Source organism: Vanrija pseudolonga, chromosome 3 (assembly GCF_020906515.1).
Source record: "Vanrija pseudolonga chromosome 3, complete sequence".
In the NCBI taxonomy this organism is placed as follows: domain Eukaryota; kingdom Fungi; phylum Basidiomycota; class Tremellomycetes; order Trichosporonales; family Trichosporonaceae; genus Vanrija; species Vanrija pseudolonga.
In genome coordinates, this window is record NC_085851.1 from 875,766 (window position 1) to 896,598 (window position 20,833).

Here is a 20,833-nt window from a genome sequence, read left to right on the forward strand (position 1 = left end):
CAGCAAGCCCATGTTCATGGTGATGTTGCGCTGCCGCGTGAGTTCGTCTGGAATGACGTCAGCTGGGGACAATAGCCTTTGGCCTACAGTCATCTTCCTCCTCATTGTCGGTGTATTCGGTCCCCGATTCATAACTTCCAGATCGCTCCGAGTGTGCAGCGCTCGGCGCGTCCGAGTGGTGCGATGCACGGGGGGTCTTGGACGGGGATCGAGTCCTGGGCCTCGACGGTCCGGCAATAGGCTCGTCCGGGAGCTCATAGGGTGTTGTCTTAGGAGTGACCGTTGCAGGGCGACGAGGAGAATGTATCGCTCCATCCGTATCGTTGGCCACCGCGACCGCAAGCGGCGAGTCAAGCGGTGGGCTGGCGCCCGGCGCCAAGTCCATGGTGGGAAGGCGACCAGGAGGCGAGGAGGGTGGAGGGTCGTTGTCGGCGACTAGCACAGAGTCGATCCCAGCGACAGAGTCGAGGTGTCGTACATCAATGATACGGTCGCTGAGGACTGTCTTGGGGTATGATAAGGGAGGGTTAGTCGATGATGTGCCGATGTGTGTGTAGAGAGCGATGTCTTGGGTGTGTGGTGGGAGCGGCATTGCCGACATCAAAACAGTGCGCAAGGGTCGGCTCCGTGGTTGCCGCGTGTCAAATTAATGACGTGGGTAGTGCCACGTGGCCACTTCAGTCACTCCTTATCAAATGACGCAAGACGCGCCTTTCCATTACCGGTTACACTGAGTGCACCAAAAACATCCCCAACGGTTTGGAGGGCACACACGGCACAACGGTCACCTCGCCTCGACACGGCACCACACTCACACTTTTGGCCAGCCTCACACCACCCCGTCGTCACTTTCACACACCTCAATTGGTCTTGCTCTTGACATCTCACACATCCCTTTGCTGCTCGAGCAAGTACCTCGCCCTTTGTCCATCCGCCCCATCGCACCACTTGCCTTGGCCACCAACTCGTCTGTGCGCGCCAACACCCTCCCTCCCCCAACGTCTCGGCTTTTCTTTCAACCCCCCCGGTAACCACAACGCGTCGTACCCTTTCCACTGCCTCCACTTGGCCACCACCACCGGTCACCACCCACCACCAGACCTTCCCTCCCCCCCTCCAGCCGCCGCCACCACAAACCAAGGCAATAGTTGCTTGTACGCCACCACCTCGACATCGCCCACAGTCTCTGCGTCGCCAGCCAAAGCAGGCTTCGACCTAGACCGGTTGCTCCATCACACAACACTAGCCTCGCCGCGTTATCTGCCCACCCAACCCTTACGCGGCCATCGGAGTGGCCCCGTAGATAGTCTACCCCAACTCCACTTCTCACACCTCCCGCCATCATGCCTCGTAAGTCCTTGCCACCCCGACAGCTCACTGACGCGCTTCGAAGGTGAAGCAACCCCCGCCCAGAATGTGCTCGCGCTCTTCCAGTCGCTGCGCCTCACACCGCCGCGTCTGATCCTCTCGCCGCCATCGCAGCCGCGTCGCGCGTCAGTGGCCCTTATCCTTCGCATGAAGCCAGCCCCCGAGCTCGTGTTTGAGGGTCACGTCCCCGAGGGTTACACTGGCCCTGTCGTCCCCGCGGACCAGTTTGGTGTTGGCCTCCCCTACGATGATTTCCTGCGTCTCGGTAAGTCGGATTGCCGGGTGAAACATGGAGACCGTCGTCGCTGATCACGATAAACAACAGACTGGGTGAACCACCCCAACACGACGCCCGAGCTCCTGTTCATCAGACGGGCGCCGAGTGCGACCCCGACAAGCTCGGGCAACTACCGCTGGTCCTCGCACATCGCCTTCCCTGGTGGCCGCCAGGAGCCTGCCGACGAGTCGGCGCTCTACACCGCTCTCCGTGAGACGTGGGAGGAGATTGGCGTCGACTTGGCCGAGTCCGACTATGTCCAGGTCGGTCGTCTTGACGAGAGAGAGATCACGACGAGTCTCGGCAAGCGTCTGCTCATGATTCTGAGCCCGTTCGTGTTCCTCCAAACCTCGCCCATCAGCCCCACTCCCGAGCTGCAGGCTGTGAGTCTAACCCTGGCCTTTGTGCGCAGCCACTGACTCGCCTTAGTCCGAGGTCTCCACTGTCCACTGGATCCCTCTTGCGTCCCTCACACCTCCGTTCGAGCCCGAGCAGTGGACCCACATCGACATTGACATCAGCACGCGCCTCAGCCCGCGCAACCAGCTCATTCGCTGGGCACTCCGCGGCCTTGTGGGCAAGATGCAGTAAGTGGTCGGAGAGGACGGCGCTTTGGGCGCATCCGATTGGAATTTTGGGGAAGTGACATACCTGACGCCACGGCACAGATTCGGCTGTATCATGCTCCCAGACGAGCCAGACTATGTGGCTGAGGGCATTGACCTCAACATGGACTTTGTCGAGCCGCCCGAGGGTGGCAGTGGCAGCTACGTCGACGCGTCGGGCAAGCGCATGTTGCGTCTCTGGGGACTGAGCTTGGGCATGACTCTGTGAGTGCCGGCGCGACACGCCGTGGCTAACCCGACAGTGACCTTGTCGCCCACAGCCCCGGTGGCACCGACTCTAGCCTGATCGTCCCCCGCGCCAGAAGCGGATCGCGATCCACAAACGGCGGGTCGCCCGACCGTTCTACCACCATCTTTGGCCCCAAGACGCCTGTGACCGTGCAGTCGTCGTTTGACCAGCACTGGTTCCCCAACGAGAAGTCGGACCTTGGTTCGTCACCAAAGTCGGCTGCGGGTGGCAACGTTGCTACAGTGATTCAGGACCCCAAGGTCAAGCGCAAGCACAGCGTCCAGATTGTGGACACGCGCAGACGTGGCGTCGGACCGGGAGTGACGTGAGTGCCGTGCTGGCCGGCTTGTGCTTTCCCCACAACTGACGCACCAAACAGGGCCGTGTTCCCCCGCTTCTCATACCCCGATGTCAACTTTTGGATCTGGGTGTTTGGAAGGAGGTATCGCCAGGTCGTCAAGGGCTGGGAGGATTCCGTCCGTGGCCCTGACAAGGCAGCTGACAAGCGGTGAGTCGTTACGGGGGAATGTGCAAAGGTTTCAGCACTGACATGCTCAGAACCAACTGGTCAGGCGCCGCGCTGTCGACTTTCTACACCGCAGTTCGCCATGCGCTCGTTGTTGCCATCATTGTGCGTGGCCTCGCAACGCTTGGCGGCGTGGCTGGCTTGACATGGTGGCTGTTCCGACACTTTAGCAAGACTGCCTCGGAACTATAGATCGGAAGAGGAGAGAAGAGAAGCTGCGACGCGCGACCTGTTCGTTTACGTTCACGGTCCTTATGTTTACCATAGTTAGTACACGAGTGACAACCCCCAGTAGCCTGTAGGCATTTATCATGTATCTTCACCTGCATTCGTCGAGTTGGGTGGCAAATTGCAGGGACGTGGCTGAGGAAGCAAGGCAGGCACAAGAATGGAAGGGGGCTGCCGCCAAGACTGAGTGGGGGAGGGAGGAGGCCCCGATTGTGTTACATTTTGCCCCACAATGACTTTCGGCACGTGCATCGGCGACGCGCTCCACTTTAGTCGCAACCATTCCCCGATATTGTGCAACAGTTGGAGCGCGCGGCCAGCCTTGGTGGCACGTGTAACGCGTATGCGTTTGTTTATGCGTCATCGCGACCCCAAAATCCCCACAAGATCGAGCCCGCGCGCCACGCGTTGCGCCACGCGTTGCGGCCGAGTCATGGCAACACAATGCAGCATGTATATGCAGGGAACTGTGCGGAACGAGTATGGGTTTATAAGGAAGCGTCCACGGCCAGGAACATCGCCAAAAGGCGAAAAATCACTGGCATTGTGGCGGAGTGGTTAACGCGATTGACTCGAATCCCTCAAGCGAGGAGCGATCAATTTCCGGAAGGAGCGCATGTTCGAATCATGTCAATGTCGAGAAACCTTTTAGTGGTCGCGGGAGGAGGAGCAGGGGGGAGTTCGGAGCGAGGAGGCGTCAAGGGTTGAGGGAAGGAAGGTGGCCCTCCCTCCCTGCCTCGTGGCTGTGGCGCTCGGCCCTTTATCTCCCTACTCTTCCATCTCGAGTGCGAAATCCACAGGGTCGCGCATGGCTTGCCACTGGGCGACGGTGCAAAAGCGGAGCTGGTACATTGCCCCGACGCATTGCCAGTTATTGAGGCCTTGTGCGCTGAGCTTGATGTGTACCCCGTTGCGGATGGCGCTCTCCACCGACAGGGGTCGTTTCAGGGGGTGGTGAAACAGGCTCAGGCCGTCGCATCCGACAAAGGTGAACTGTACCTCGGGGAGATGGGCCGCGACGCAGAGCACGAGGGTGTCTATTGCTGGACGAAGGTCGGCAATGGGGAGCGGGCCGGCCGTGGTCCGTGTCTGTGGTGAAAAGATGACCGCGACGGTCGACACGCTGGAGGCGAGCTTAATAGGCCCGAGGTGCGCGTGTGCATGCCCTGCATCGGCGATGGCATACCGTATATGCAGGGTGAACGTGCTCGTTCCGTCCGGGACGAGCACGGGCGGGACGCACGGCGACTGGCTAGTGAAGCTCGTGAAGCTGATCAAGCGCGGGGCGTGCACGATCCCAAGCGGCGGCGGCGCGCCGTCCTCCCCCGGCCGGGTGCGAACCAAGTCGACTGACAGTGCGCTGGCGATCGCGTTCAGGCTGTCGAGGTCCATATCCCCGACGAGGTCGACCGTGCGCGTGCGTTCCAGGATTGTAACGGTCCGATGGAACGCCTCGGAGCACGTCGTGTGTTCCCCGAACGGCGAGTACACTCTTGCGAGCAAGAAGGCCGGGTGGCGCCCCTCGCGCGTCAGGATGTCGATGTACTCTGGCGCCGTGCGATCCGGCGCGTACAGCACAACATGGGCAGCGAGCGCGCCGTCGGCGGAGTCCCGGAGCGACCGGCTCACGAGCCGCAGTGTCAAAAGCGTTGGGCGCGTGCAGTGCGAGAGCACCGTGTCGACGAGGTGCGGGAACGCATTGGCGTCGAGCATGGGTGTGTGGGGGGACAGACGATGCAAGGTCTGGCTACACGTCGGCGCGTTATACATAGCGGCCGATACGAGATCATCGGCACTGCCGACGACCACGCAACTAGTACGTTTCCATTGGGATGGGTTAGAAGCCCGCGAGCGGCCCAGCCGCCTTCTGCGCCGCTTAGGGCCGCCTGCCAAGGCGCTAGTGCGGCGAGTGAGCGGTGGGAGTGGGAAGGCTGGCCCGGCGTTCAGCGCGACGCCATGCGCAGCAACGAGGCCCCAGGCGAAAAGACGCGCCGAGTCTCGCTCGCTTCGCACATGTCTCAGTCGTGCCGCGGTTGTTGATTTTCACGATGGGGGAAGTAGCAAACGTACGCGGTTGTCGCTTACCGCGTCGTGCTGAGCAAGCCTTGCTGATCGACATGTAGGGACGACGTAGACGTAGGCCGCGACGATGCGCGCTGGTCTCGGGAGGCTAATACGCGCTGTGCCGCGCCGCGCGGGGGAGATGGGCGGCCGGGGCGAGACAATGTGTGACAGTGCCACTAGGCTACTTGTGGCACAAAAACCAAGTGCCACGCCAAGTGTTCCATCCCGATACATCCGTCCATAACTCGTCTCCTGCTACAACTACACCAATACACCACCTAGTCTACACCTAGTTGAACCGCTTGGATGCGCCAGGAGGGTACGCCTGCTGGTAGATCTCGTCGAGCTCCTCGAGGGTCCGCCCGCACGACTCGACGCCGAGGACGTACCACGCGAGGCTCTCGAACGCGTCAAAGGCGACAAAGATGATGATGTACTTGTACCCGATGTTCGCGAGGCCTTGCGCGCCCGCGAACATGTTTATCAGTCCCATCGCCATCATCGTAAATGTGTAAATTGCGAGACCCCTCCCGCGCATCTGCGTCGATAGAGCTTCGACGGGGAGGACGCTCTGGAGCGGCGTGTACACGAACGAGATGACGATCCCGAAGATAATGTACACGGCGAGTGCGCCACGAGCGAGCGACGGGTCGAGATGCCCCGTGCCGTCGACACCGATCTGCTTGTTGATCATCGAGTTGAGGCCGATGAAAATGGCGAGAAGGGCCGACATGACCGCTGGGCCGATGACCAGCACCCGCCGACGTGGCATCGTGTCGGTCAGCATCGCGCCGGTCAGCGCGCCGATCGCGCACATGCACGAGTAGAGGATGTTGTAGCCCAGCTGCGCGGGGACGGTGGTCACGCCAATCTGCTTGAAGATGACCGTGATGTAGTATGCGAGGCCGTTACCGCTGAACTGGCCGAAGATGCCCATCATGATGACTGCGGTGTGAGCGGGCTGGCCCAGGACACATGACTCACCCTGCACCATGCGCCACCGTGCCGAGTGGTCCTTGAAAAGGATACGGTAGTCCCACCAGCGCTCCATCTTCTGGAGCGCGAACGACTGCTTCATCTCGTCGATCTGCAGGCGGACAATGGGCGAGTTGGGGTCCCCGCCGCCATGGTAGCGCACCAAGAAGGCCTCGGCCTCGTCTTCGCGCCCGACGGACATGAGGAAGCGCGGCGACTCGGGCACGAAGAAGATGAGTACGCAGATGAGCACCGAGGTCACACATTGGAAGATGAGGGGCAGCTGCCACGCGAGGTGCGAGTTGAGGTAGCTGGTCCCAAACGTTATCGCTGCAGCCGGGATGGCCCCAGCGTACCAGCCACAATTGTCTGGAATATTTGGTTCACGCGTCAGCAAGCACAGCGACTGGACGGTGCCAAGACCCGCCACTTCGCCACTTACAGATAGCGGCACACCGACCGCGCCACTGCGGCCTAGCGACCTCCATAGCGTACGCGGGGGCGGACTGGGCGAACGCCGTCCCAAAGCCGAGGAAGAGGCGCCCGACGATGAGCTGCGCGAGCGAGTGCGACGTCGTTGTGAGGATCGTGCCGACGACGATGATGACCGCGCCGGTTGCCTGTGCGGGTCGGCGGCCCCACTTGTCCATCACGTACGAGTTGCACGGGGCGCCGAGCATGCACCCCGCGTTGACGGTGCCGAAGATGGCGCCGACCTTGGAGCCTGTGTCGCCCGTCTTGAAGCGCTCCTGGAATGGCTTCATCTGGGCTGTGTGAGCTGTGTGGCGGTCGGACACTCACAGCAATAAGCGCTGTCATGAGGGAGCCGTCGTAGCCACTCGCGTAGGAGCTGCAAAAGGCGACAAAGACCGCCACTGTCGTCAGCTGTGCAGCCGCAGCGAACTCACAGTACAGCGTCCACGAGTCGCGACTCCACTTGTCAAAGTGCGAGTTGGCGAGCGCGGTCGCAAACTCGTTGTTGATGTTCTTGCGGTCGACAACGTCCGCGACGTCGACCTTCGAGTCGTGCGCCTTCTCGAGGTCGTGGGACTCGGCTTGAGCGATGGGGTGGGACATGGTGTGCGTTGTGGCTCGCAGTGCGGGGCCAGCGGGGCAATAGTTCGCTGGTTTATATGACACTCGATATCGCACCTTCCCCAGATGCGGGTCAGCAATGCGGGTCTACTTGACAAGCAACGAACGGGAATCCAGGCAGATTGGAGATGCACTTGGTATGCGGCGTGTTGAGCGTACCGAGCAGGCTCCTCGGCTCTTCTAGCGCGTCGCACGCGGCATGTGGTACCTGCTAATCGCCATTAGCTGCTTGCTGAGAGAAATTCCCGTTCGGCCCGTTGTCAACAAGCACTAGCGCTTCTAAAATTCCCGTTCGTGTGCATGGAGATTGGACACGAGTAACAGGGTTGTGCAATCTGCGATGGTGTGATGGGGCCCGCTGATGGGCCCCGTCGAGGTCCCGATAGGAGTCACCTAGATAAGAGTTCGCCAAAGCCCCCCCCCCCCCCCCCACGAGCTTGGGATTATGTGGTGTCGTGCCGTTGCCTGCTTACCGGACACGGCAGAACAGGTCATAGAGAACAGTGGGGATGTAGAGATCAGATGGCTGTGGTCCGGCCGAGTCGTCACTTTTGTCGCGCCGGAACCGCCAAACACGCCCGACGCCGATCACACCACACCTCACGTCTCACAAAAACGATCAGCGCCTGCGTTTCCCGAGGACAGATTCGAACTGCCGACCCCTTCATCATTGCACAGCACCGCGGTGCATACAAGTGAAGTGCCATAACCCCTAGACGACTCGGGATGTGGCTGTGGATTGGGCGGGGGCCGAGGTGGGCAGGTCGTCGGCGCGGCCAGTTCGGGGCTGAGGGCCTGTAGAGCACATTCCACCTCTCACCCAATGCAAACCGGTCACATGCAGCCTCTACCGCTTGAACTCTACAGTCTCAAGGTCGAATTCGTCGGCTCCAATGCTCGCGGCGTAGTCGTCCAGCGAGAGGGCCGATATCCTCGCGAGAGAGGCGGAGAGCTCGGCGCTCGGCTCCTGTCCGAACGCCACGGCGTCGCGCACAGTCTTGAGAGCCTTGGCCTGGACATCTCCAGCTTCCAACCCGTCCTCCCACCCCAGCGCAGCGGGCGGGATCATTTCGGTGCCGACCAGCGTAATCTTGGCTTCGACACGTCGAGAAAGATCACGGATCGCCTCGAGCCGCAGCGTCACCTCGGCAGCCTGGCCCGGCTCGATGTCCGAGGGATACTCTGGCTGGTACTCCACAGCAGTGTACACCACAACCACCTCACGCACCGTGCCAGGCACATGTGGGTGGCCCGTGCTCTTGCTCGCCCACTCCCCCGCAGCGTCGTACCGCACGACCCAGACGACCTTGTCCACCTGCCCGCCGAGCGCTGACCCCTCGTCGCCGTACACGTCGCCCCAGACGTGCCGCATCTGGATATGCGAGGCCAGGGGGTCAAAGTAGACCACGCGACGGGGACGGCCCAGTGTCGGCGTGTACTCGGGCCCGCCCGTCTCGGCAGAGTACGCGAGCGTCACCGTACCTCCCGGATCGGGGACGACGCGCACCGTGTGGACGTTGGCGAAGGCGGCGATAAAGGGGTGTACCGGCCCAGGAGTATACGGGTCCAGCGCGGGGTTGGCTGCGGGCGTGAAGAAGTTGACAATCTCGGGGCGGTTGACAATGACAATGTCGACGATGCGGACCTGTGCCAGGAGGGCGGTGCGGCGGGCCCGCTCGGCGTCGTCGTTATCCTCGGTATGGGACCAAGCGGAGTAGTCGTATGTCCCTAGCTCTGGGAGCGCGCGATCCTTGCGCGGTACGTCGGTCGGTAGGGTGATTGTGAACGTCTCGGTAGCTCGGCTGCCGTCAAAGTCGTCGAGGGCGGGGTCGTCGTTCAGCTCCATGTCCACCAGGACATGGTGGAGGCGGGACCGTTCTGCGGTCAGCGGTGCATGACGCAGGTCGCGCACCTTGACCCACTTCAGAGGTTGCCGCAGACGCCGCCGCCATGATGATTGTATGAGATGTAGATTTGGATCAAGTTGTCTAGTAGACGACGAAGCAGTGCGGTTGGACGTCGAGTCAATGCAGCGGAGCCCCGCCCGCCCTTTGCGTCATTGCCGCCGATCGCGGATGTTGATCAGATCGTGTTTGTGCACTTCTGCTGACAACATTGACAACGTGCATAGCTCCGCACATGGGCCATTGCACCAAATGGAGTGATGAGCGCACGAAGCGAGCCTACTCACCCGACTGACGCGGTGGCTGAGACCGAGTGGCTACTTGCTCGCCTAAATGTTATCTCCACCGCGGGCTTCGATTGCATCATGGGCAATGTTCGACCCCCCCTCCTCGCGGCGCGTACTCCCCGACTCCACCTCTGTCCCCGGGCATCAAGCCAGCTTATCTCGCCAGTGACTCCCAAGCAGTACTCATTTCTGACGTCAAGCGTGCAAACCGAGGATGGCGCCGAAAAAAAGTACGCAGAAAAAGTACGAAGCCAGCCTGGCCCTTATATCATCAGTCCATGTCTTGTGCGACGACGACGCATCCAGCCCCCGTCCGGCCCATCGCGCAATCCACCGCCGCTCGCCACACCCGACGCTGCACACACCTCACACCTCCGACGCCTCGCGCCGCTCACGGATATAACGCGTTGCACAGCGGTATCTCGCCACCCCAGCCAAGCAGATACCACCACCATGCCTAGTACGCCGGACCGCCCGCCAGCGGTGAGCCGCAGCAGTTCTGGTGAGTGGGGTGAAGTCGAGCTTTCTCGGGGCATGGCTGACTGACAAGCAGCGCCAGACGCAGGGCCAAGCGCCCCGCCCTTGGCGCTGGACTGCATGGCATACCCGCACCTCGTGGACCGAGTGTTCCAGCTCGCGGACCACCGCTCCCTCCTCGCCCTCCGCACCGCCTGCGCCGCGTGGCGCGACAAGGTCGACCGCCAGCTCTTTGAGCACGTCCTTGTCGCCAACGCGTCCGAGGCGGGGCCGTTCGCCGTCGTCGGTGTCGCGCTCTCGTTCGATGTCACCTCGCCGAGTGGCAAGATCCCAGGCTTCCCAGCACAAGACTATGCCGAGTGGCGACGGCCGGCCGCGTCAGACATGGCGCAGGCCGAGCGCGACCGCCGCGCTGCACTCCTCTCCCACGTCTTTGTGGCCGACGTGGCGAGCACGACAAGTATAATGAACCACTTTATCCGTGGCGGGCCACCCAACCCGTTCGACCAGAGCTTTAGTAAACTTAATACCGTCAGGTTGCTCCCTGACCACCTCAAGCACCTCGGCACAAAGGCCCTCACCCTCCAACGGCACTACAGCGTGCCTGGCCGCCCACGAAAGCTTGTCTTTCTCGACGACCTCGCCTGGCGCGGGGTCTACAAGCGCGTTGATCGCCTCGTCTTCTTTGACCACTCGGGGGGCTCTCGTCCGGTAAACATTGAAAAGGTCGTCATCAATGTCAAGTACGACCCCAAGCAGTTGTGGGGTGACTGGTATGATGAGCACCCCGCCGTACGTCCGACGACCCGGGACATTGTCGTCATCTACGCCCCTGCGACTGTCAAGGCCCCGCCGCAGCGGTTCCCCGGCCCCGTCGTCGACTGGGTCACAGAGCGCAACGCCACGCTGCAGCTCGAGACGATCCGACACATGGCGGACTCGGCGCGCACGGCCAAAGTGACGCTCGTCGGCATCGACGAGATCATGCCCGAGCGGCTCGGCTGGCCCGCGTCCACCAAGCGCGCCGAGGTCAACCGCCGCATCATGTCCGAGGTGCAAGAGTACTGCGAGGGGCACGACCTCGCGACCGGGCCAGTAGCCAACACGTTTGAGATCATGTCGCGGTCCGACTACGCTTCGACACTCGGCCCGGGCGAGTACGAGCTCGAGACGGCCGAATAGGAGTTTGGGCGAGTGAGGGAGCTCGCTGCGTGCCAGTCGTTTAGGCCCGGCTGGTACGACAGCGCCGTCATCTTCCACGAGGGGACTGGATGCGTGCTGGGAGTTGGTATCTGCTTGGCATGGTCCTTGGTTCACATAGGTCTGTTCTGTATAGTTGTTTACATGCACCGGACGTAATGCGTGGCGAGGACGTGATCGCAGGTGTGGTGGAGGTCATCCGCGTCGGCGCTGTCACATCCGGGCCTGCGTCATTTCCACCAGTCCAGACCGCCGAGTACGACGCTGTGCATGTGGGAGGTGACGTGACTTGTTTACGTGTACGTAACTTGTCGAGCGCTCCGGTGCATATCGGCGTGTTACGCGGGGGTTGATAGGGAGCGAGCGTGAGTGCAAGTGCGAGTGGTGAACAAACAACCGTCCGCCGTCGATGACGTAGTGCGCGCGGGCACACCATCATTGTCTCGCCGAATCCGGCGTCCAACTTGTCGGCCTTGTTTCTTTTGATCTTCTTCACCTCATCAATGCTCGAGAAGCACCCATCGGGGGCGATCCAAGCTCACTAAGCAGCCCTTGCGGCGACGACACGCACGCTATGAGCAGCGCGATCCCCATTCACCCTGCGGCACCCCCGACACCGCCGTGGGACGGGCTCGCCGCGGCACACACAACAACAAACGGTTTGTGTATGCCGCTCGGCGGTGCGAGTACAGGGGGCGCGGCGGGCGCTGTATGGGACGACGACGAGGCGTGGGACAGCGATGTCTCGATGGATGCTGGCCCTTGTGAGTGGATAAAAGCGTGCCGCCCGTCGCTCGCTGTTTTGCCCATCATCTCATCTTATCACCCAGCAATGTCGAGCCAAGACGACGTCGACATGGCCCTCGCCGCGTCAACCTCAACCGACACGATAGCAACAAGTACCCCACCCCCACCTATTCTCGACCCATGGAGCGGCTTTCCCTTGATCAACGACAGCATCCTATCGCTCCTCCCGCGCCGCGACCTTCTCTCGATGCGCCGTGTGTCGCGCAACTTTTGCTTCCTCACCAACAGACTGCTCACCGCGCACCTTGTCATATCCGCCGACAACCGTGACAGTGACACGGTGGTCTCGGGGTACACGGGGCACCCGATTGGACTGGGCGTGAGCTCTCGAGTGGGATTCGACCCGGTCGCCGCACGCGCAATGGAGGGCTGTCGCTTGCTGGACGTGCACCGCCCAACTGAAGATATGGAGCCATACCTCTTCAGGATCAGCCAGCAGGAGAGAACTATCGCAATGGTCACGGGCGGCTGGGTCGACGACGACCCCGAGGACGTCAAGGACCGCATTCTTCGCTACAAGCTTCGCACGACCTACCCCTTTGAGCAGATGGATCATGTCGACATGCAGCCGTACCAGGCTCACCTCATAAAGGTCATCGTCCTCCGTATGGTTATCGACGCGTCGTACCCTGTCTTCACGGTGCCCCGTCACGTCAATTCGCCCGAGCGCCTCATCATCTTCACGCCCACCGCTTACATGGACGATGCATGCACCCCAAGCACCGAGTTTCCCACCATCATCCCGCCGGTTGGCGTCTCCCGCCTCACGGTCAACATCCGCTACTTTGTCGAAAAGGCGTGGCCACGCCGCCCAGTGTTCAAAGACCCAATCTTCTTCCCTACGTCGCTCCGAGAGCTTGTCATCATCTTCTCGCCGCTCGACTTTCCGCTATCGGCGACCCGCCAGCCCGTTACGACCTCCACGGAACACGAGCGTCTGATGGAGCCGATTCGACGCTTTATGGATGTCAACGACCCGCACGGGGGCCAATTCCAACCTGGACCTCGGTTCATCATCTCCCTGCTCGCTGCTGTCGTGCGCCACAATCTCACCAAGGACACGCGCATCAAGTGCACAGTTGTGGGTATCGACTGGGCCAACGACGCCCTGTGGGAGAATGTCCCTCGCGATGTGCTGGGCTGGATGGTGGACGCCATCGTGGCCGAAGTCAAGAGAGAGGATGCCCGCTTGCCCTACCGCGAGGAGGTGACGGCCAGAGACATCTGGGGCCCAAATGCGGGAACGCCACACCAGTCTGGCATGCTCGAGGTCTACCGTGCCCACCAGGACATGGTCACGCAGCTCTCGATCCACCAGCACATGGGTCGTTTCTTCCGCGACCTCGACGGCAACATCCCAGAGCGGTTCCGCTCACCTTCGCCTCCACCACGCCCTCCGCTGCTTGACGTCGAGGAGATCAAGGCTGAGACTAACAAGCTCATCTTCTCCTCGCGCCGCGTCTATCGCGCGAGTATTGGCTGGGAGGCATACGACCTCGAGACCAAGGTGGACCTGTCGGCTGTCCCCGAGTAGGACGCGTCGCCAGGCGTAGCCGCCTCATATACATGTTCCATCGTTCAACATTTGTCCGTGAGTGTACTCCATCTATGCATCGGCGTATCATCGAGGTCGGTTGCACCCACTGACGTGGAATCCCCGCCACTGATGTCTGGTCCCACTTAGCTGAGAGTTGTGCTTGGATATGGGACTGTTCCTCGCCGCCACAGGCACTAATAGGCACTCACCGTCGAGGCGTTGCACTGCTCGAGAGCACGGGCCACCGTTAAACCTATTGTCTGCGACCCCCCGAACATTGCAAAGTTGTTCATGTAACCATCCTCACCACCAGACTCCTCCTCTTATCCCCTTCCCGCCTGACACCCCACCCACGCCCCTCAACATGAGCCAGCGCGCCTCCTTCGGCTGGAGACAAGACTACAAGTACCTCGGCGTCGTCCAGGTCCCCGCGTCCCGCCGAGCAGTCATGACCGCGCCGCTCGAGCCCGGGCTGCACACCGTCGTGCGCTTCCTCCCGCCGCTCGCCAGCCTGCCGAGCACCATCATCGACGCGGCGCCCGGCACGCGCACGCTTGTGGTGGTGCATGAGGCCGCTACCGCGCCGGCGCTAGAGCGCCTCGTCGTCCCGTCGTCGGTGACGCGCGTCGTGCTCTACTTCTGCAGCCCGCCATACGAGGTCGGCGCCGACGCACGGCGAGCGTGGGCGGTCGCCTTCTTCCGCGACCTTCTCGTCCACCTGTGGCACACGCGCGCAAGCATGCAGATCGCGGTCGTCGGGCTCGTGAACCCCCAGGCCAAGGGCGCCGAGGACGCGTTCCACTACGCGATTGTGCGGGCCGTCCAGACGCACTTTGACGAGGCGTCATACCTCCGCCATGTCGGCGCTCCCGCGCGCCGCGACACCTCCCTACTCGAGGTGCACGACCTCGTCAGGCTCGTCGAGGTGATCACGCCGGGCGAGTATCGCCGCAGGCTCGGCGACCGGCTCGTGACGGCCGTGACGGCGCCGTCGGTGCCCTTGAGGGATCGTTAGGGCTCGCTCTGTATCATCTGTGCGCCGCTGTTGTGTCGATGCACCGTGTGACAGGTGCTTATGGTTTGCCCCATCCGTGCTTCCTTGCTTCTCGGCCGGTGCGAGCGCGCCAAGTGCACTTCTCACCCAGCGCCCGTTCCACGCCGGCATTGTTCCTCTGAACACTTACTCTGCACGACACTGTCACCATGTCGCACCGGCACGAGTGCAGACACCTCAAGCTCACCCAGCTCACCGCCTACGCCAGCTCGACCGCACCCGCAGCCGACACGGTCGTGCTCTTCCTCCCCACCCGCGCCGCAGAGGACGACGCCCACCTCGGCGTAGCCCCCGGTACGCGCCGCCTCGTGGTGACCTACCCGTCCAGCATCGAGACCGTCCCCACGCCGACCGGCCTAACCGTCCCCTCTTCGGTGCGCGAGGTCGTCCTCCACTTCCCCGCCCATGCTGGGGCGCAGGACAAGGCGCCCTCTTGGGCCACAATCTTCCTGCGGGTGCTCTTCACGGGCATGTGGCGTACCGGCATGAGGCCCAAGGTCATTGTCGTTGGGCCTCTCGATGACGCTCTGGCCGACTTGCGCTACGAGGTGGAGCGCGGACTGGGTGTTCAGTTCATAGCTGAAGTGGAGATGGCTGCCGAGCTTGGCATTCCGCCGACCAGCTTGCCTTCTGGGGGTGACCTCGATGAGCTTCTCGGAGCTCTGGAGCTTGTCGGCCCTCTGGATTATCGTCAGAGGGTCGGTGACGAGCTGTTTCAGGCCGAGACCGTTCCGGTTTCGGGAGGGAGATAGATACACAGTGGTTCAGCAGCTAGAGATGGAACCTGGCGGCGCTCAGTTGAGGTTCATTGAATCGATACATATCAAACGAGCAACAGAAGAGTGGGGCACAGCGGCCCAAATGGAATGCAGGACAGATGAGAAGATCAGGCCGAAGGGGAGATGTTGCCGGACAACTGGAGGTTTGCCTGCTCGGTCGTGAGCTCACCCTTGTACTCAAGGAGTGTCTTGCAAACGACATCATGCTGGTCGATCGCGACGCCCAGGCGTGCGAGCTCGGGGGTCATGAGTTCGATACGAGCTTTGTGCTCCTCTGAGCATTCCTCCCACGCCTCCGCCCCGAGGAGACGGCCGAGCTCGAGCTTGCGCTTGGAGGAGCCTCCAACGGAATGAAGGGTGGCCTGGAGGAACTCTTGGACGCCGACCAGGGTGATGGAGGCTTGGTTGACCGACTTGCGAACGGCGTCGACAAAGTCGACAAACTGGCGAGCAAAGCACATGGAGGCGAAGGCGCCGTTCGTAACAAAAGTGCAGGGCGAGAGGATGACCACGAGGTTGAAGTTGCCCCAGTCCTTTGAGTATGCTTCGGCGTGGCCGCTGCAGTAGTGGGGGGATCGGGGGGTGACGTTGAGGACTGCGGTGCAAGTCGGTCTAGTTCTGGACGGTGCCGGTCCACGGTTGTACAGCTCGGGCGGCGACCGAAGGATATGGTGCCCGGTAATGACGATCGTGTCGGTGCCTTGCACCCAGATACCCGTCAACTTGGAGTACGGGGTCGTGTCGTCGAAGAAGACGCGTGCGGTTGTGAGACCGCCAAAGGTGAGGTCACGGCGGCGCGCGAGCTCCATGGGATAGTCGACCACGCGGATGTTGTGCATTGCCTGAGCGCGCTTCTTGGGCCTCATGTACTCGTCGGGCGACCAATGGAACACGGATCTGCGGCGTCTGCCAGTGGTCGGGGTGATGAGCTGGAACGCCGAGAGTGGGAGGCGCTTGCCGTCCGTGTCGGTGAAGAAGTACGTTTGCACCTTGACACCGTCCTGGTCGTTGATCGTCTCCTTGCCAGCCTTGATGGTAACGTGGTAGAACAGCTGCTTGTTGACTTCAGTCTTGAGCCAGTGACACACCGGGCGGAGGCTCAGCAACGCGTCGCGGGGTGCCAGGCCGACAATGACATCGATGACTTCGCGGGGTAGCACGGGGCCGGTCGGTGGCGAGGCGGGCGGGGAAGCCGGAGGTGACGGAGGGGATGACAATGCTTGGATCACCGGGGTGCTGGGTGGGTACAGCAGCATGGTGGGTGGGGGAAGGTGTAGTTAGCAGTAGTGATGATGAGTTGAAGTGAGAAAGAGAGAAGCAACGCAGTGTTGGCTGATATTTGTGTGTGTCGAGTTGGGAGAGGGCGGCGCGAGCAAAGGAGGGCGCAGCGCCGCCCACAACGACGACTACACCGCCATCACCCGCTTCTGGCGCGACCACACACTGCAGCTCGCACAGCGGTGCGAGTGCCGCGCGCGCCTAACGCCAAGTTGTGCATGCTCGTTGAAGCGTCGAGCAAGCGCGCGCCCTCTTGACGGTACACTCTCACTTGCGCCTGTTATGTCGTTGACAAAGTGTTTTTTGCCACCAGACGACTGCAGCGGAGCCGAATTGCGAGTCACACCGTGCACAGCTTGCATACCTCCACCAGGGACCAATCTGGCCTGGCCATCTGCTCTACATACGAGTAGACTGTGCTACGGACCGCCTACTCCATGTCGCTGAGGAGGTCGTTTGGCGTGCTCATCGCCGTTTTCTCGTGCTCAGTCAAGGTGTCTTGGTGCTCTTGAATCGACCAACACGAGACTTGAATGACCTCAATTGCGTCCCAAAGCCACGAGCGAAGCTCTCGGTGGCCTTCATCCTCGTCGTTCCAATCATCACGTGTGAGAAGATCTCGTATCGAGCAGGACTCGATATCCGTCGGGTCGGCGCCGGGCACGGCCTTCTTGTAGGCGTCGCGGAGATACTCCTGCAGTCCGACGAGTTTTACCCTGCTCGGCTGCCCATCAGAAGCCGCATACAAGAAGAGCGACAAGGAGTATAGGCATGCGTCCAAGGAGAGGTGATCGGAAAAGACAATGGCGATATCGGGTACCGAACGCCACGAATGGTCGAAGTGTACGGGGTGGTGTTGGAATACACCGGCATCGAGGAAACGGATGATGATCTTGTAGGGCTTGAGCGGGCGAAGGTGCCCGGTGTTCGGTGCGGCAGTGGGGATGCATGCGCCGAACATGACCACTGTGTTGGCGGGCGGATGGTATGATGCGTTGTTCCAAGGATTGGTGCGGATGTCGTCTTGGACCGCCTCCGAAATGCCATTGTGGAATATCCTCACGGCACGCAGAGGCGGAAGGCCGATACGGATGCAGGGCGGCAACGTGCTTTGTATGTCGAGGGTGCGAATGAGCGGCAAGACAGCAGCACGGTCGTCCAAGAGCATCTTGAGCTGCTCAGTCGCCCAGCGCGTCTTGATATGTCCAGGGAAGCCCATGCCATACGCCTTGAACGGCGGGATGGGGAGCTTCCTGCCCTCGAGGTCGACGAGGTGAAAGGTCCGCACTTCGGGGTAGACGTTGTAGTTCTCGTGCTTGAGGACGATGGCGACGTGGTTGAACAGACGGCGGTTGATCCTGTCGTAGTAGGCTCGGCTGGCGGCGCGGAAATGCAGGAGGCCGTCATGGTCGCAGGCGTCGAGAATCGTGTCAATGATCTCGGGGAAGCCCGTATGATCTATGACGACGGGGGCGTCCCGTGTGCTACGTTGGCTGGGGCCGCCATGAGAAGACGGTTTGGGAGGTTGAGTGAGGAAGAGAGTGTGTCAAGGTGAAAGGGGTTCTGTGCACGGCTTTTATAGGAGGGCAGATCCATGGCGTCAACCCTGTCCTCTCGCACACACACGACAGGCGCCAATCCCACTCGCACGTGCAGTGCCCTCGCATACACCCCAACCGGGTCTGCATCTACACTGGTACACATCGACGACACCTCCATGCATTCGACAGTGTTGATCCTTCTCGCATTCGCAGCTAGTTCATCTCAAACAGGACACGCCTCTACAGACTGGGGGCGGACAGGGAGGTGTGGGGCCACCCAGGACTCACCCCTAGGGCCGGTCTTGAGCCTCACCTCGACTCACGACTTCTCCCTGTCACTCATAAGAGTTGGGAGCCCATATGGCCGCTCGATCAGCGGGCGTCAAGCTCGCCTTGTACTCCCTCAGCGACACGCACGCCACCTGGTACGCGTCAATCGCCTCGAAGAGGGCGGCGCGACCGGCGGCGAGCCGTGCCGGTTCCTCCTTGCTCCAAATCGTCCGAGTGACAAAGTCCTCGACGGTGTACGACTTGACCATTTTATGTAGCCCGAAGTTGATACGTGCGTAGAATGGGCGAATGTACTTTAGCACCCCGACGAGGCGGACGTTGTGCACAGTTCCACCGCCACACGCAGCCTTGAGAAACCTGGGGAGCGAGTCGAGGGCATCAAACGAGCGGAAGTGGTGCGAGAGGATGATGTCGAGGTGGCCCACGTTGTGCGATGCCGTGTCAAAGGGGCCGCTGTGGGCTTGAAACGGCGAGGCGTCAAGGAACCGGATGACCATCCTGCTTCGGTGCAGTTCGCTGCGAGTGTGGGTCACCGGGGGCTTGCGAGGCAGGCAAGTACCGAAGAGCACGACTGTTCGCGCGAGAGGATGGAAGGACGCATTGTCCCACTGGTTTTCGGCCAGAGTGAACTCAGTCTTGTGGGTCGAATTGTGGAAGATCCTCGCGGCGTCAAGGCGCGGGAACCGGATGTTGACGCAACGCGGAAACGCACTGTTCGTGTCGACCATGCGGACGAGTCGAAGGAAGTCATCGCGTCGATCCTCCAGCATATTCATGCTCTTCAAGTCCCACCGTGTCGTGAGATTGAAATCCTTGTTGCGCTTGGCCAAGTCCTCGTCGTAGCACTTGAACGGCGGGATGGGGAGCCGGCGGCGGCCGTCGACGTCGACAATCTGGAACGTCTCCACCTTGGGCTTGTAGTGCACGTTCTCGTGCACGCGGATGATGGCCACGTGTCGAAACAGGCGCTTGTTGATGAGGTCGTACATCAGCTTGTTTGAGTTCTCCGGCCTGCGAAGCATGAAGACTGCCTCGCGGTCGCAGTGGAGAAGTATCCTGTCGATTATGTCGGGGAAGCTGACGTGGTCGATGCCCGCGGCAGGGTTGTTGGTTGTCGTGCTTGCGGGGGACAACATGTTGGGGGTGAGTTGAGGTGAAGTGATGACTGTGGAAGGTTGGTGAAGTGCTGAGTGTCGGCCGTGTCAGTGTCTTTTATAAGACGAGTGAGCCCTCGCATCAGGGTGCCTGGTACGCACACGCGGCGCCAATCCTAGTCGCACCGCCGGCGCCTGCGCACCCGCACATCTTCTGCACCAATCCCGTTCAGACTATGTGTCTTCGGGGAAGCAGTCGATTGGCTTCATGCGATATGTACATACATACAGAGGTACTGAAGTCTGCTGCTTGGAAGTTCTCGACGACATGTCGCCGGGAGTAGACTGGAGGCGGATCATTGGACGGCCCTGTCCCTTTTGACCACGCGGCAGGTGCGACTAACTGCCAGCTCAACTGGCACGCACGAGGGCAGTTCCTCGGGATACTCGACGATTCGAATGAGATCGAGGAGGGCCTGGCGGCGAGCAGGGCCCATGGGCACCAAAGTATCGAGCCAGTCCGTGTTTGTGCTGGCTGTGTCGTAGGTGGACGGGACAAAGGGTGAAATGGGCAGCCGCTGGCCCTCGAGGTCGACGAGTAGAAAGGTCTTGAGCCAGATGGCGAGACCGAAACGGCCGGGGACGATGACCGGGCGAAGGGAGCGCGATGCGCGGATCGCGACGTGCGTGAAGAACTGGGTATTGACGCGCGCGAACATTGCCCGGCTAGTTGGGCGAAGAGCGAGGAGTGACGCGCGAGGAAGGTGTTGGAAGATCTTGTCAAAGACGTGCGGGAGGAACGCGTGGTCGATTGCTGGGGACGGGGCTGTGGTGAGGGCGAGGCGACCAACTTGGGCAGCGAGCGCCTCTGTGGGGTCGATGGAGGTCATCGTTGCGATTTGATAGGTTGGTAGGTGGATGGGTGGATGAGAGATGGTGGATGACGAGACAGAGACGCGGGGGCCAAAGGAAGAGGATAAGGAAGACGAGGAAGGCGTGCAAGGCGAGGAATACAAGGAATACAAGGAAGACAAGGAAGACAAGGGAAGACAAGGAAGACAAGGGAAGACGGCTCCACTCTCACCGACACTGCAGCCTGAGCCCTGTCCACTCAGTGATGTAAACAGTGCTCGTGGCTAGTAGGCACACTTGGATTGACACACAACCACCTCGTGCGGGCTCATCGCCACCGTCAA

The 20,833-nt window shown here is 61.2% G+C and overlaps 10 protein-coding genes and 2 non-coding genes across 12 annotated transcripts; 6 read left to right on the plus strand and 6 right to left on the minus strand.

Annotated features, from left to right (window-relative positions):
* The first annotated feature begins 827 nt into the window (after nt 1-827).
* On the plus strand, nt 828-3,362 carry SPAC14C4.10c (putative protein). Its single transcript, XM_062770418.1, has 8 exons — nt 828-1,350; nt 1,394-1,633; nt 1,694-2,028; nt 2,075-2,232; nt 2,314-2,475; nt 2,514-2,825; nt 2,880-3,008; nt 3,059-3,362. Exons 1-8 carry the CDS (start codon nt 1,344-1,346, stop codon nt 3,216-3,218), a joined length of 1,503 nt encoding a protein of 500 aa, XP_062626402.1. The 5' UTR covers nt 828-1,343; the 3' UTR covers nt 3,219-3,362.
* Nucleotides 3,363-3,794: 432 nt separating this feature from the next.
* LOC62_03G003888 lies at nt 3,795-3,894 on the plus strand. The gene is given in 2 exon segments: nt 3,795-3,831; nt 3,850-3,894. It is a non-coding gene; the product is annotated as a tRNA-Ser (tRNA).
* A 128-nt stretch (nt 3,895-4,022) lies between these two features.
* LOC62_03G003889 (uncharacterized protein) lies at nt 4,023-4,967 on the minus strand (the record flags this gene model as incomplete). The annotated part of the gene is made up of 1 exon (XM_062770419.1): nt 4,023-4,967. One exon carries the CDS (start codon nt 4,965-4,967, stop codon nt 4,023-4,025), a length of 945 nt encoding a protein of 314 aa, XP_062626403.1.
* A 640-nt stretch (nt 4,968-5,607) lies between these two features.
* LAC12_6 (Lactose permease) lies at nt 5,608-7,370 on the minus strand (the record flags this gene model as incomplete). The annotated part of the gene is made up of 5 exons (XM_062770420.1): nt 5,608-6,263; nt 6,303-6,662; nt 6,736-7,057; nt 7,095-7,168; nt 7,202-7,370. The coding sequence occupies 5 exons, from the start codon at nt 7,368-7,370 to the stop codon at nt 5,608-5,610; spliced, it is 1,581 nt and encodes a 526-aa protein (XP_062626404.1).
* A 650-nt stretch (nt 7,371-8,020) lies between these two features.
* LOC62_03G003891 lies at nt 8,021-8,115 on the minus strand. The gene is made up of 2 exons: nt 8,079-8,115; nt 8,021-8,056 (listed from the first exon to the last, which is right to left on the minus strand). It is a non-coding gene; the product is annotated as a tRNA-Thr (tRNA).
* A 120-nt stretch (nt 8,116-8,235) lies between these two features.
* Nucleotides 8,236-9,234, minus strand: LOC62_03G003892 (uncharacterized protein; the record flags this gene model as incomplete). The annotated part of the gene is made up of 1 exon (XM_062770421.1): nt 8,236-9,234. One exon carries the CDS (start codon nt 9,232-9,234, stop codon nt 8,236-8,238), a length of 999 nt encoding a protein of 332 aa, XP_062626405.1.
* Nucleotides 9,235-9,812: 578 nt separating this feature from the next.
* On the plus strand, nt 9,813-11,238 carry LOC62_03G003893 (uncharacterized protein; the record flags this gene model as incomplete). Its single annotated transcript, XM_062770422.1, has 2 exons — nt 9,813-10,081; nt 10,133-11,238. The coding sequence occupies exons 1-2, from the start codon at nt 10,033-10,035 to the stop codon at nt 11,236-11,238; spliced, it is 1,155 nt and encodes a 384-aa protein (XP_062626406.1). The 5' UTR covers nt 9,813-10,032.
* Nucleotides 11,239-11,762: 524 nt separating this feature from the next.
* On the plus strand, nt 11,763-13,597 carry LOC62_03G003894 (uncharacterized protein; the record flags this gene model as incomplete). Its single annotated transcript, XM_062770423.1, has 3 exons — nt 11,763-12,020; nt 12,087-12,382; nt 12,431-13,597. Exons 1-3 carry the CDS (start codon nt 11,831-11,833, stop codon nt 13,595-13,597), a joined length of 1,653 nt encoding a protein of 550 aa, XP_062626407.1. The 5' UTR covers nt 11,763-11,830.
* Nucleotides 13,598-13,964: 367 nt separating this feature from the next.
* LOC62_03G003895 (uncharacterized protein) lies at nt 13,965-14,615 on the plus strand (the record flags this gene model as incomplete). The annotated part of the gene is made up of 1 exon (XM_062770424.1): nt 13,965-14,615. The coding sequence occupies one exon, from the start codon at nt 13,965-13,967 to the stop codon at nt 14,613-14,615; it is 651 nt and encodes a 216-aa protein (XP_062626408.1).
* Nucleotides 14,616-14,803: 188 nt separating this feature from the next.
* Nucleotides 14,804-15,406, plus strand: LOC62_03G003896 (uncharacterized protein; the record flags this gene model as incomplete). The annotated part of the gene is made up of 1 exon (XM_062770425.1): nt 14,804-15,406. The coding sequence occupies one exon, from the start codon at nt 14,804-14,806 to the stop codon at nt 15,404-15,406; it is 603 nt and encodes a 200-aa protein (XP_062626409.1).
* A 134-nt stretch (nt 15,407-15,540) lies between these two features.
* On the minus strand, nt 15,541-19,679 carry LOC62_03G003897 (uncharacterized protein; the record flags this gene model as incomplete). Its single annotated transcript, XM_062770426.1, has 4 exons — nt 15,541-16,577; nt 17,579-18,204; nt 18,670-19,059; nt 19,153-19,679. 4 exons carry the CDS (start codon nt 19,677-19,679, stop codon nt 15,541-15,543), a joined length of 2,580 nt encoding a protein of 859 aa, XP_062626410.1.
* Nucleotides 19,680-19,993: 314 nt separating this feature from the next.
* LOC62_03G003898 (uncharacterized protein) lies at nt 19,994-20,527 on the minus strand (the record flags this gene model as incomplete). Its single annotated transcript, XM_062770427.1, has 1 exon — nt 19,994-20,527. The coding sequence occupies one exon, from the start codon at nt 20,525-20,527 to the stop codon at nt 19,994-19,996; it is 534 nt and encodes a 177-aa protein (XP_062626411.1).
* Between the last annotated feature and the right edge of the window lie 306 nt (nt 20,528-20,833).